Source organism: Thamnophis sirtalis, unplaced genomic scaffold, assembly GCF_051295495.1.
Source record: "Thamnophis sirtalis isolate CommonGarterSnake01/CBP01778 unplaced genomic scaffold, rThaSir2_p1.2 scaffold_9, whole genome shotgun sequence".
Classification (NCBI taxonomy): Eukaryota; Metazoa; Chordata; class Lepidosauria; order Squamata; family Natricidae; genus Thamnophis; species Thamnophis sirtalis.
The window spans coordinates 1,768,414-1,782,013 of NW_028261389.1; the positions used below are offsets into that span (position 1 = coordinate 1,768,414).

The 13,600-nt window shown below is 49.8% G+C and overlaps 1 protein-coding gene across 1 annotated transcript in view; it reads left to right on the top strand.

Annotated features, from left to right (window-relative positions):
- Nucleotides 1-10,545: 10,545 nt before the first annotated feature.
- KCP (kielin cysteine rich BMP regulator) overlaps nucleotides 10,546-13,600 on the top strand; it is a 59,367-nt gene continuing 56,312 nt past the window's right edge. Inside the window, 1 exon segment of the mRNA XM_087722511.1 lies at nucleotides 10,546-10,671. Within this exon segment, the coding sequence (XP_087578637.1) occupies nucleotides 10,551-10,671 (121 nt within the window). The 5' untranslated portion in view covers nucleotides 10,546-10,550.

Consider the following 13,600-nt stretch of genomic DNA (forward strand, 5'->3'; position numbering starts at 1 on the left):
CTAAAAAATAAGCAGACAATACACTTAGATATGTAAATAAGATGAAAACTGTTTGTGTATGGTGAGAACGACGGTCTTTAAAGTTAATATGATACCATTACTAGAAGAAAAATGGAGAGTTCTATAACGTTTAATCAATATATAACGTTTAATCAATATATTATAATTGAGCCAAGGTGGCGCAGTGGTTAAATGCAGCACTGCAGGCTACTTCAGCTGACTGCTAGTTCTGCAGTTCGGCGGTTCAAAACTCACCGGCTCAAGGTTGACTCAGCCTTCCATCCTTCCGAGGTGGGTAAAATGAGGACCTGGATTGTTGTTGGGGGCGATATGCTGACTCTATAAACCGCTTAGAGAGGGCTGAAAGCCCTAGGAAGCGGTATATGTCTAACTATTGCTAAATTGCTAAATAATACTAAACTTAGTGAAATAACGTTAATGTGAATGTGAAAGACATGGCAAAAGAGGAACCATGTTGCACAGAGATGTTTGCACCCAGGCGACACGCTGGATAAGGAAAGATGGAAGGTTTATTTCTGTAATTGAAAAACAATAAAACTCTAAAAAGAAAAAAATGAAAACCACCAAGCTGGGAGAGCATCCAAGACTCCCACAGTTCAGCCCTGAGCTACCGATATGCTCTTTCCATCGCACTGTGTTTCTCAACCTTGGCGACTTTAAAGTCCCGTGGACTTCAACTCCCAGAATCCCCCAGCCAGAATTCTGGGAGTTGAAGTCCACGGGACTTAAAGTCGCCACGGTTGAGACGTGAACTGTTCCATCGGATTCCAGGTTGGCTCCTGGGCACATGTGGTTGGCAGTTATTTGTTTGTTTGTTTGTTTGTTTGTTTGTTTGTTTGTTTGTCTGTCTTGTATGCCACCCACTCCCGGAGGACTCCGGGAGGCTCACAAAAGACAAGGGAAAGGGGGGAATGAGACAAAGACAACATATTAAAAACAAAACCAACATTCACAATTTCCGTGGAGGTAGATGCTTCTCAGCTCCCCCCGGCCTGCTGGAGCAGCCAGGACTTGGTGGCTTTGTGGAAGGACAGGAGGGTAGTAAGGATCCGGATCTCAAGAGGGAGCTCGTTCCAGAGGGCCAGAGCTGCGACAGAGAAGGCTCTCCCCCGGGGGGTCGCCAGCCGGCATTGGCTGGCAGATGGAATCCGGAGGAGACCCAACCTGTGCGATCTAATCGGTCTGAGAGAGGTAATCGGCAGGAGGCGGTCTCTCAGGTACCCAGGTCCGATGCCATGTAGGGCTTTATAGGTAGCGACCAGCACCTTGAAGCGGATTCGGAGACTAATAGGTAGCCAGTGCAGCTCACGGAGGATAGGTGTAACGTGGGTGTACCTGGGTGCACCCACAATCGCTTGCGCGGCTGCCATTGAGGACCCCCAAGGAGCCCCTCCCTTACCTCTGCCTGTCTCCATGTCCGTTTCTCTTGGAAGAGCCTATAGCAAGATCCCCTGAAGGTCACCCATCCCTCCAGGCATGTTGCCGTTTGAGCCTCACCTGCGGCGACAGAGAACCTGGATGAGAGACAATGCAACACTTAGCACAGCGATGGCCACCCTATGGCACAGGTGGCACACAGAGCCTTCTCACAGCTCAGCTCTCACCGTGCGTGCATGTGAGCCTCCTGCTGGCCAGCTGGTTTCCAGGTCTTCGCCGTGCACGTGGGAGACATATGTGCATGCACGGGGGTCGGGGACGAGCGTGGGTGGTGCGTTGAGCCCCCCCGTTGCCCATTTTTGGTCCTGGGAGGCTTCAGGGGGGGGACTGCTAGGGCCAAAATGGGGCAGGCACGCACGGGTGGGGTGGAGGGGTGTTGCAGGGGGTTCACACATGCATGCGCGGAGGGGTGTCACACAGGATGATGTCGTGCACACATTGCATTACGGGTGTGGGGACACAAGTGCGTGCTGTCGCATGTGTGTGCACGCTTTTGGCAAGCGAGGACACAAAAAGTTTATCCCGCACTGACCCAGCATCTAAATATAGAGAGTCTCCAACTTGTACACTCCCCCCCACCCCCCACCCAGAGTCCTTCTCTGAGGGAGACGGGCGGTTCAGAAATGTGGGGGGGAAATGAATGAATGAATGAATGACAAAATAATAGAGCTGGAAGGGACCTCAGAGGTCATCTATTCCAACCCCCTGCTCAAGCAGGAGACCCTACACCATTTCAGACAAAGGGCTGCCCAGTCTCTTCTTAAAAAACCTGCAGTGTTTTAGCAGCCACGACTTCTGCTTCTCCAAAGCACCAGAAGGGCAGCAGAAGAAGCAACGGGTGGAAATGACTCCGAGGTTACACCAAGGAGAGGGAAGTTTGACACAGACCTTCCGCATCTCTCTTTCCCCTTCCTGGGTCTCCTTTGCAAGGCTGTGGATTTGAAGGACGGTTGTATCAGGACGGAGAGAAGTTCTCGCCTGCCACGGGGGGCCCCTGTCTGCAGTGCCAGTGCTTGGTGAGTAGGGCATGATGGGCGAACTGGTTATTCTGGCCGAATCATGAGACCAGAATTCAGAATTCAGTAATACAACTTATTTCCCAAAGCCCCTTGAAGGCAGGACGAGAAGCAATGGATGGAAACTAATCAAGGAGGGAAGCAACCTGGAATTAAGGAGAAAGTTCCTGACAGTGAGGACAATTCACCAGTGGAACAGCTTGCCACCAGAAGTTGTCCAACACTGGAGGTTTTTAAAAAGAGACTGGACAGATAATTTGTCCTGGAATGGTATGAGACCTCCTGCTTGAGCAGGGGGCTGGACTAGAAGACCTCCAAGGTCCCGTCCATCTGTTATTCTATCACCAATTAGTATCAACTCTTCCTGGCCGGTTTGCACCCAGAATCTGTGTTTGCCTCCTCCACCCCTCACAACTTCCTCAACTCAGGCCCAGTGTCCGCCGTGTGCTAAGTTTCGGATGAGGTTCACCACGGATTGGCTTCTGCGCGCGTTGTGCACAGGGCGATGGTTTTAACGCATCATCATGCAAGACTGGCTTGTGACTTCACAGCTTCCTTCGGGCAGCACTGAAGCTGCTAGCCGGAACTCACATCTGTGCAAGGGATTGATGGAAACCGAAAGGCCCAGGCAGCCGAGAAGGACCTTCCACATCCTGAGGGAGGAACATCGAAAAGAAATTTAAAAGCAGAGAAGTTGACGGACAGCATTATCGAGGGCTGCATCCCCCCCCCCCACACACAAACAGAGAGACAAGCCCTAGGAATCTCTTGCCCAGAACAAACCTTTCCCTGAGCCTAACAGGTAGTCCTCGATTTACGACGACAGCCGGGGCCAGAATTTACGTTGCTAAGCAAAGCATAGGTCAAGTCGTGCCCAATTTTGCAACCCATTTTGCCCCGGTGCTAAAGAAATCACTGTAGTTTTTAAGTGAATCACACAGTCCTTAAGCGGATCGTCCCTTGACTGTAAAACCTGCTGCAAGATTCTAATCTGGGCCCTTTGGTTAGGCGTTTTGAACCTTCTATCTTGGTACCAAAATTAAAGTCTAATTCTGTATCACACCTTGTGTCTGGTGACTTACGAGCTTCGACACCAAGCATGTGTCCAGCTTTTGGGGACAACAGAACTACATAAATATCATTAACTTTTCAACATTTTTGTTTCTTTGGAAAGGACTCGATAGGCAGACAAAAATGCCAAATCCAGTCTGAACATCTAGATGACTAATAATAATATATTACATTATTACATCAACAACTTGACGCTTCCTGCGATAACACCAGTGGAACTGCAGAAAACTGCACTACTCGGAACATCTTATATTTATCAACCATTAGCACCAGTCACTGGTATTTGCGATGCATTTTTGAATGTTCAGTTGGCCGAGTTTCATGTTTAATGAATAAAGTAAATAATAATAATAATAATAAGAAGAAATCATGTGTTGTCCCAATTGTAATTGGAGCCCTTGGAGCAATACTTAAAGGGCCACCTCGCTATTTGGAAATTCTAAATTTATCAGACTTGAACATTCTGATTCTACAAAAAAACACCCTACTTGGAACAGCTTATATCCTCCAACGTTACAGTAACAGTTCCTAGGTTCTTGGTTAGGACTCGAGCTGTTGAGCTACCAACCAGCCACAAAGGCTGTGAATCTCACCAAAGATTAACATAATAATAATGTCCAAGAATTTTATAAGATACACCAACAAATTGCAGCTTCCTGCAATAACAACAGCGGAACTGCAAAAAACTGGGCTACTCAGAACATCTTATATTTTAAGAAGGTCCTTGGTTGATACCTAGGATGCTGGCAGCAAACTGTATCAACCATTAGCACCAGTCACTGGTATTTGCGATGCATTTTTGGATGTTCAGTTGGCTGAGTTTCATTTTCAATGAATAAAGTATATTAAAAAAATAATGGAAATTTTGAACTTATTAGACCTGAATATTCTGATACTTCCCGCCTCGGAGCCGCTTATATACTCAGACATTACTTCAACAATTCTTAGGTCTTTGGTTAAGGGCTTGAACAGTTAAATTTTCACCAGCCCCAGACTGTGAATCGAATTGAAGACTTAATGAAGTGAAAAACTCTCTTTTCGTAAGTCAAGTTTATTTATTTCATAGATGTATAGATAAACCCCACATCTCCCATACGTGACTCCGGGCAGCTCCCCAAGAAAAGAGAATTTTAAAAAGTACAACAAACAGCAAACTTCCCAACAACAAAAATCAGATTAAAAACAGCAGCTGAGAAAACTCAACGGCGCTTCAAACAAGCCAAGTTGTGGGTTCCCCAACGTTCTCAGGGCCCCCAATTCGACAACGAAGCCAGGTTCTGAATGGCTCGAGGCACACTGAAAACTGGTTTCGAACTAGAGTAGCACTTAAAGCCGGATCAGGGACTGTTTGCATGCGCACCCCCCCCCCTCCCAGAGAAGTAGTGCAAGGGAGGATCGAGATGGAGGGTGTGCATTGCGAGTGTGTAGGGATGCACAGTGTGTTAAGCAAGGAAAAACGTCAGAAATTCAAGGCTCGCACAAGTGGGACTCATGGGGCCATGCAGGTAACTCACCACTTACAAAACATTTGTCTAGTAGCTGTTCAAAGTTACAACAGCGTTGAAAAAAGTAACTTGCAACCAGACCTCACACTTACAACGGTCGCTATTTGTGACTCCCCAGCTGGCTTCCAACTGGCAATTGAGGGGGGGCGGAAACCGGATTAGCTTAATGACTGCAGCGATTTGCTTAACCGTGACTCCCAAAAAGGTCATAAAATCTGGCGTGATATGCACTTAACAAGCGTCTCTCTTAAGAACAGAAACGTTGCTCAAAATTGTCGTAAATCGAGGACTCCCTGGATTCCAGAGTGTTGCAAGATTTCCCTCTCAAAAGAGTAGGTTTTTCGGTCATGAAATCTGGAAGGCAAGCAGGTTTAAAGGTAGAAATCACTCACCTTTCTCTCTTCTGACGTTTTATTTCACTTTTTCTCTCTTTCTCAAACGCTGCTGTTTTGGGGGCATTTATACCCCAATCAACAGGAAGTGTGTCCTGAACTGTGAAGGGGAGAGATTTGAGGATTTATTGGCAGCACCAGGAAATCCTCCTTCCCATTAGAAGAAAGAGGCACTCCAGCCGAGGAACTGGAAGCAGGGCCATCAACGCTCAGAGAAACCCCAAAAGATTTATTTTAAGAAATAAAAAAAAAACCAAGCACGAGTAGCCCTCCACTTATGACCAGAATTTCTGTTGCTAAGCAAGGCGGAGGTTAAGTGACTGACATCCGGTTTTATGACCTTTCTGCCGTGTTCAATTTTGGGTTCGATTCTGGCCGTAAGTCAAACGTGTTAATAATAAAATTTTGTGTTTGATTGCAAGCGTCTGGCTTGCAGCCTGTTTGCAGACATTTTTAATTTATTTATTTTTACTTTCTTTTATTTTTGCCAACAGCTTCCTCCATAAGATTGGCTATGAAGTTCCAATAATAATACCAGTGTGTCCCCGTGTTCCTGAGCTCCCAGGAACAAAACGGGCCAGGGGGTGATTGTGAGATGGCTGCCGTTGAGATCAGGCCCTCCGGGACGCGGAGAAATTTCCTGGTGGCTTCTGATGAAGAGGATTACATGAATTAGCACCGCTTGGTAAAGGCTCAGTCAAGCCAGACCTGGAATGCTGCTGCCTCCAGTTTTGTTCATCACGTTACAAAAAAGATGTTGAGACTTTGGGAAAAGGGCAAAAAGGAGCAAATAAAGACGATTAAAGGCCTGGAGACTAAAACTTATGAAGGACGGTGGTAGGATTTGGGTTTGGCCGCTCTAGAGAAAAGAAGGAGCAGGGCAACCATGAGCATTTAGGATCTAGGACCGTGATGGTGGGGGCACACAGAGCCCTCTCTCTGGGCACGTGTGGCTTCGCCAGCTGCTCTCCTGGTTTCCGGCCAGCTGGTGTTCGCAGGGACCAGAAAACAGGCTGTTTTCAGGCTGTTTTTCATGCTGTTTTTCAGGCCATTTTCTGGCTGTTTTTCAGGCCATTTTCAGGCTGTTTTTCAGGCCATTTTCTGGCTGTTTTTCAGGCCATTTTCAGGCTGTTTTTTCAGGCCATTTTCTGACTGTTCTTCATGCCATTTTCTGGCCGTTTTTCAAGCTGTTTTTCAGGCCATTTTCAGGCTGTTTTTCAGGCCATTTTCAGGCTGTTTTTTAAGCTGTTTTCAGGCCATTTTCCAGGCTGTTTTTCAGGCCATTTTCTGGCTGTTTTTCATGCCGTTTTCTGACTGTTTTTCAGGCCATTTTCTGGCTGTTTTTCGGGCCATTTTCTGGCTGTTTTTCATGCCGTTTTCTGGCTGTTTTTCATGCCGTTTTCTGGCTGTTTTTCAGGCTGTTTTTCAGGCCATTTTCTGGCTGTTTTTCAGGCCATTTTCTAGCTGTTTTTCATGCCGTTTTCTGGCTGTTTTTCATGCCGTTTTCTGGCTGTTTTTCATGCCGTTTTCTGGTTGTTTTTCATGCCATTTTCAAGCTATTTTCCAGGCCATTTTCAGGCTGTTTTTCAGGCCATTTTCTGACTGTTTTGCAGGCTGTTTTGCAGACCATTTTCAGGCCATTTTCAAGCTGTTTTTCAGGCTGTTTTTGGGCCCAAAATGCCCAAAACCCAGTCCAGCTGATCTTCGGGTTTCCAGCGCTCTGGCACACATATGCACGCACAAGCATACGTGTTCTGGTTTGGGCACTCGATGCCGAAAAGGTTTGCCATCACTGATCTAGTATTTGAGGGGGGCTGCCCCAAAGAGGAGGGGGTCAATTTATTTTCCAAAGTTCCAGAAGGGCAAAAAGCAAAGGATGGAAACTGATCAAGGAGAGAAGCAACCTGGAATTCAGGAGGACCTTCCTGACAGGGAGGACAATCAACCAGTGGAAGAGTTTTTGCCTCCAGAGGTTGTGGGGGCTCCATCACTGTGGGGTTTTAAGAAGAGATTGGATAGCCACTTGCCTCACATTGTATAGGGCAGTGATGGGGAAACATCACACCTGTGTGCTCATTGGGACTGCGCTCCGGAAAAGCCAAACTTCCAGGTTTTAGCACGCATCACGCCCGACAATCGGCTGGCTGGCACGCATGCACACACCGGTTTTTGGCACTGCCGCACGCGTGAAAGACAGCCGATCGTCTCACACACGTGCACGCCAGAAACCCAGAAGACAAACAGGTAAGGCTGCACGTGCCGGAAGACACGGCTTTATGTGCCACTTTGGGCATGCGTGTGCCATCACAGGTATAGGGTCTCCTGCTTGAGCTGGGGGCTGGACTAGATGACCTCCCCGGTTCTGATTCTGGATCTCAGTGCCTGCTGGATGCCACTCCGCTCCATTGCCGAGCCATGCCTGCACTGCTGTGTGTCCTGAACGCCTTGTGGAGTTTTGTGTGCGTTGTAGGAAGTCCCCCTGACTTCTCCTGTGAGGTCTGTTCTGAAGAGACCTCACAGGCACCGAACGTTAGTCTTGGAGACAGACGCCATAGCTGGAACTTTTAGCCCCAATGAAATCCTAAACTCCCCCCCTCTCCTCCTCCTACTCCTCTCTGTTGATCACCTAGAAGGGGAGGGGGGTCTTCAGTTGAAATCCTCAAGGAATTTCCACTTCCTTTGGAACCCCCCCCCCAAAAAAGGATGCAAGGAGATTAGATTAGGTTGAGCCTGTCCAGCTGGCCTCCTTCATGTTTCACCAGCAGCCTTCCAGCTACAGAGGCCTCCGAAACTCTGGAGGCGGAATGAGAAGATCTGGAGAACGTTCAGTCCTGCCTCCCACACAGGGAGGCCAGGAGAAGAACTTTGTGGGGATGCAGCCCTGTAGAAGCCGCGGTGCAAGAACCACCCACTGGGAACACCTGCGGGGCTCCGTAACGGCATCCACACAGCGAGATTTTCAAGAAGAGACTGGACTGCCATCTTTCGGAAACGGTGCGCGGTTTCCTGCTTGATGGGGGGGGGGGTTGGACTAGATGGTTCCACCACAAAACCGCGGTAGACTAAAGCGCGCTCGACGAAAGCGCGTACCTGACGTCATCAGAGCGCGACAAAAACATCACGCTGTGAGCAGTAAAGTTAAAATTAACGCGAAAACCTTACCCTAACCCCCCCAAACCTAACCCTAAACCTAACCCTAAACCTAACCCTTAACCTAACCCTAAACCTAACCCTTAACCTAACCCTTAACCTAACCCTAAACCTAACCCTAAACCTAACCCTTAACCTAAACCTTAACCTAACCCTAAACCTAACCCTTAACCTAACGCTAAACCTAACGCTAACCCTTAACCTAACCCTAAACCTAACCCTTAACCTAACCCTTAACCTAACCCTTAACCTAACGCTAAACCTAACGCTAACCCTTAACCTAACCCTAAAGCTAACCCTAAACCTAAACCTAAACCTAACCCTTAACCTAACCCTAAACCTAACCCTAACCCTAAACCTAACCCTAACCCTAACCCTTACCTTTACGTGAATCGGCTTGCTTTAAAAGCGCTTTTTAAAGCGCCCTTTTTTCTCCGCGGTCGTATTTGTCGTGCTGCTGATGACGTCAAGTACGCGCTTTAATCAGGCGCGCTTTAGTGGACCGCGGTTTTGTCGTGCCACGGGACTAGATGACCTACAAGGTCCCCTTTCAACTCTGTTTTTTCTGCTACTCTATTCTGCTATTCTGAATACTCCTCCGTTCTCCACAACAGCCCTGTGAGGTAGTTTGGCCTGAGAGAGAGAGGGGCTGGTCCAAAGTCAGCCAGCTGGTTTCCACGCCTAAGGCAGGACTAGAACTCACTATCTCCTGGCTATTGATCTAAAGCAGTGTTTCTCAACCTTGGCCACTTGAAGATGTCCGGACTTCAACTCCCAGAATTCCCCAGCCAGCGAATGCTGGCTGGGGAATTCTGGGAGTTGAAGTCCGGACATCTTCAAGTGGCCAAGGTTGAGAAACACTGATCTAAAGTCACTCCTGGTGATTGGTCCAAAGTCTACCAGCCAACTTTCATATCTAAGGCAGGACTAGAACTCACAGTCTGCTGGTGATTGGTCTAAAATCACCCAATTGGTTTTCAGGCCATTTGGCAGGACTAGAACTCACCATCTCCCGATGGTTGGCCCAGGATTCACAGCCCAGGTGAGACTAGAACTCCCTTGAATTCATCGCCTGGCCTGCTTAGGCGCGTGGCATCTGTGGAATGAAGTACAGAAATACACAGCCAAATATTTACCTTTTGCATCTAAACGATGCTGTAAAGTGTGTATTTTTGCGCAACTTACGACGGGGGGCCCTTCTCAATTCGGGACGGGCCAAGCCTATCCTCTGTTTGCCCAGATTTGATTTGATTTTTACATTTTCTGGTCTTCTGGTTTCAATTAATCCGCCTGCCCCGAAGCCAAGTGCCCTGCCGCCGTTCGGCCAGCAGGTGGCGCTAAGGTCTTTTTTTTCCCCACGCGCATCTTCTCTCCCTTCGCGCCTCCCTCGCCAGGTGAGGACAGGTGATGCCTTCACCTGCAGGACAGGTGGCGGCGGCGGCAGCAGACGGAGGGCCCGGGCGTGAATCCTCGGGCGGCTTCGGGGAACGGACCTCCCCACCTTTCCCCCTCTGGGACTCAACCCCGCCGCCACATCCAGTTTGGCCGAAGAGCCCAAGCGGGGTCCGAAAGAGCGTGGGAAGACCCCCAAAGGGGTGTTGGGGCGCCCCGGGGGGGCTACTGGGGAGGGCAGAGGGAAGCAGCTTGCAAAGACCCGCGCCCAGCGGCTTCTCTTAGGTTCTAGGAAAAGAGACCCCTCCCTCATCTGCTTATGGGGAGGGGGATCCCAGTAGGGGCAGGTGGGCATGAGCCAGTCCCCGTTCCAGCCCCTCCGCGCGCTTCCCCGGCCGCCCCTTCCCCCGCGATCCGCCCCGGGACTTCGCTCCTCCCGCCTGGGCTCGCCCGCCCACCCCTCTCCTCGCAGGCAGGGGGGGCGCCGGGGTCTCCCTCCGAGACCGCCCCTGGACCAGCCAGACCAGCCGTCCCGCGAGCGGAGCGGGCATCCCCGTGTAGGCATCATGCGGGGCTGCTGGCATCTGCTGGCGCTGCCCTGGGCGGCGCTGGCCCTGCAGGGACCCTGGGCGGGCGACGCGACCACCGCGGGAGACGGCTCGGGCCGCCGCGACTTCGGAGACGACGGTGAGCGCCGGGACTTCGGGGATCGTGGGCCGTCGGGGGTGGGGGGTTGGCGGGCACCAGCCGGCTGCGGAGACTGGCAGGGGGGCTTGGTCGGGCGGGCAGGAGGAACCCCGGGTGGGTTTCCTCGACGCGCTCAGCCCACCCCGCTTGGGTTGGGGGTTGCTTTGGGGAAGGGAAAGGTCTTCAGGTAGATTGCCGCGGGCTTTGGAGGCTCTGGGGGTCCGTCCCAAGAGGGAGGGTCGCAAGCCAGCGATCAGGAGGGGCCTGGTAGCCCTGTTCTGACCCATTTGTTGGGGGCAGAGACCTCCACTTGGGGGAGGTTGCTTAGCTCGAGGGCATTGATTTTGACCCCCTTGTGGTTGGAAGAGTCCCTTGAGGTCATCCAGCCAAGCCCCAGAGCTGAAAAGGAACCTCAGATCAAAGTAAGGAAGTTAGGGTTAGGGTTAGCTTAGGACTCATAGCTCAACCTTTCTGTTGCTAAGCGAAACAGTTGTTAAGTGAGTTTTGCCCCATTTTACAACTTTGCTTGCCAGAGTTGTTAAGCGGATCGCTGCAGTTGTTAAGGTAGTCACATGTTTGTTAAATAAATCCGGCTTCCCCCCTGGACTTCACGTGTCGGGAGGTTGCAAAAGGGGATCACGTGACCCCAGGACACTGCAAAATATGAGCCAGTTGCCAAGCGGCCGAATTTCGATCACGTGACCACAGGGATGTTGGCAACAGTTGTAAGCGTGAAAAACGGTCATAGGTTACTTTTTTCAGTGCCGTTGTAACTCTGAACACTAAGCGAACTTGTTGTTAAGCGAACTTGTTGTTAAGAGCCGAGGTGGCGCAGTGGTTAGAGTGCAGTACTGCAGGCCACTTCAGCTGACTGTTATCTGCAGTTCAGCGGTTCAAATCTCACCGGCTCAAGGTTGACTCAGCCTTCCATCCTTCCGAGGTGGGTGAAATGAGGACCCAGATTGTTGTTGGGGGCGATATGCTGACTCTGTAAACCGCTTAGAGAGGGCTGAAAGCCCTAGGAAGCGGTATACAAGTCTAACCGCTATTGCTATTGTTGTAAATCAAGGTTTACCTGTGCTTTGAGAAGCACGTACTGAATGTGGTTTTTGCGTCAGCTACAATCCCACTTAACCATCTCATCCATCCCACACTTAACCAGTTTGCTGATCCAGATATCATGATTGACAGTGCCTCGTGGTTCGCACAGAGTCTAACTGCCTGGCGGTGTAAATGTCCCTGCCGACGGAATCAAGATATATTATGTCTGCAGCAGTCCCACTATCCACAGGCAGTCCTCGACGTACGGCCACAATTGAGCCCAAAATTTTTCTTGTTAGGTGACTTTTGCCCCATTTTACGACTGTCCTTGCTGTATTGGTTAAGTGAACCACTGCAGTTGTTAAATGAGTAACACGGTTGCTAAGTGAATCGGGTTTCCCCCTTGGCTTTGTTTGTCAGAAGGTCGCGAAGTGCGGATCACGCGACCCCAGGATGCTGCTATCGTCATAAATATGAGCCAGTGGGTTAATTGGCATAGATGGATGGAGCAAAGAAATAAAAAGCAATGAAAGAATAGAACAACTCTCAAAAATAAAAATTCTGAGTAAAACAAGGGGGTCATGATTGGTGAAATCAAATCAGGATGATAGCTGGCATACAGACTAGAATGATAGAGAAAAAAGGAAATGAAATGGAAAAAAATGGACTTGTGGAAATAACACCCTCAAGAAAACATAAACTGGATTTGAAAGAGACACCTATAACAATAGAAAAAGAAAGGGAGGGAAGAAGGAAGGAAAGGAGGGGAGGAAGGAAGTAGGGAACGGGGGGACGAAGGAAAGGAAAGAAGTGGAGGGTGGAAGAGAGAGAGAGAGAGAGAAGGAGAGGTAGTAGGAGAGGAAGAAGAAATGTGGAGGAGAGGTAGGGGAAGAAGAAAGAAAGAAGTAAGGAGAGGTGGGTGGAAGGGAGAGAAAGAGAGGAGGGAGGAAGAGAGAAAAAGAGAAGGAGGGAGGGTAGGAAGGAGAAGAAAGAGGGGAGAAGTAGGGGAGAAGTAAGGGAAGGAAGAAGGGGAAGGAGAGGAGGAAGGAAGGAAGTAGAGAAGGAAGGGAGGGAGTGTGAAAAGTGGCCCTAAGTCAGTGATGGCAAACCTTTTCGGCACCAAGCGCGCTTGTCTGGGCCGCAACCAGGACCAGGAGCTGCCCAGGAAGCATGCGCATGGCGGAGAATGAACTTCTGGTTTCCGGTGCATGCATGCGCGCCTGCCAGCTTCCGGTTACTGTCACATATGCATGCGTGATGATCAGCATGCCAACATTCATACTCACACCAGCTCTTCCAGTTTTCAGCACTGCCACACGCATTAAGGCCAGCTGATCATCACGCGCGCGCATGCCCGCCAGAAATCCGGAAGAGGAACGGGCGCCCCTGCGCATGCCAGGCAACATGGCTCTGCGTGCTGCTTTGGCCACACGTACCATCATGGCCCTAAATCCCTTTTTTTCACTGCCGTGGTCACTTTGAACTCTCACTGTTGAGGATTACCGGTAACCTGAGCGTGGCCCTTGCCAATGAAACCAAGGCATATTATGTCGACAGCATCCCCACAATCTACTAAGGACTCGATCCAATTTGACAATAAGGAAAACCGAACTACGGTAAGTAGGGTGTTTGTTTTTTTTCCCCCGTTGGCCAAGCCAATGTTGACTTTTGCTTCTTAGGACGCACACTCACACCCTTGGCCTCTTGACAATTTGTGGGAAATTACTCCCAGCTGTCGATGCCACACTGACTGCTGGGTAATTTATCTGTGCCTCCTCGTAGCAGACAAGGACAATATTTGCTCTCCTCCGGGCAGCTGGCGCTCGACTGGCCCACCGGGATCTCTCCAAAACCACACGACTTTTCATCCAGAAAGTTTCTTTTGAAA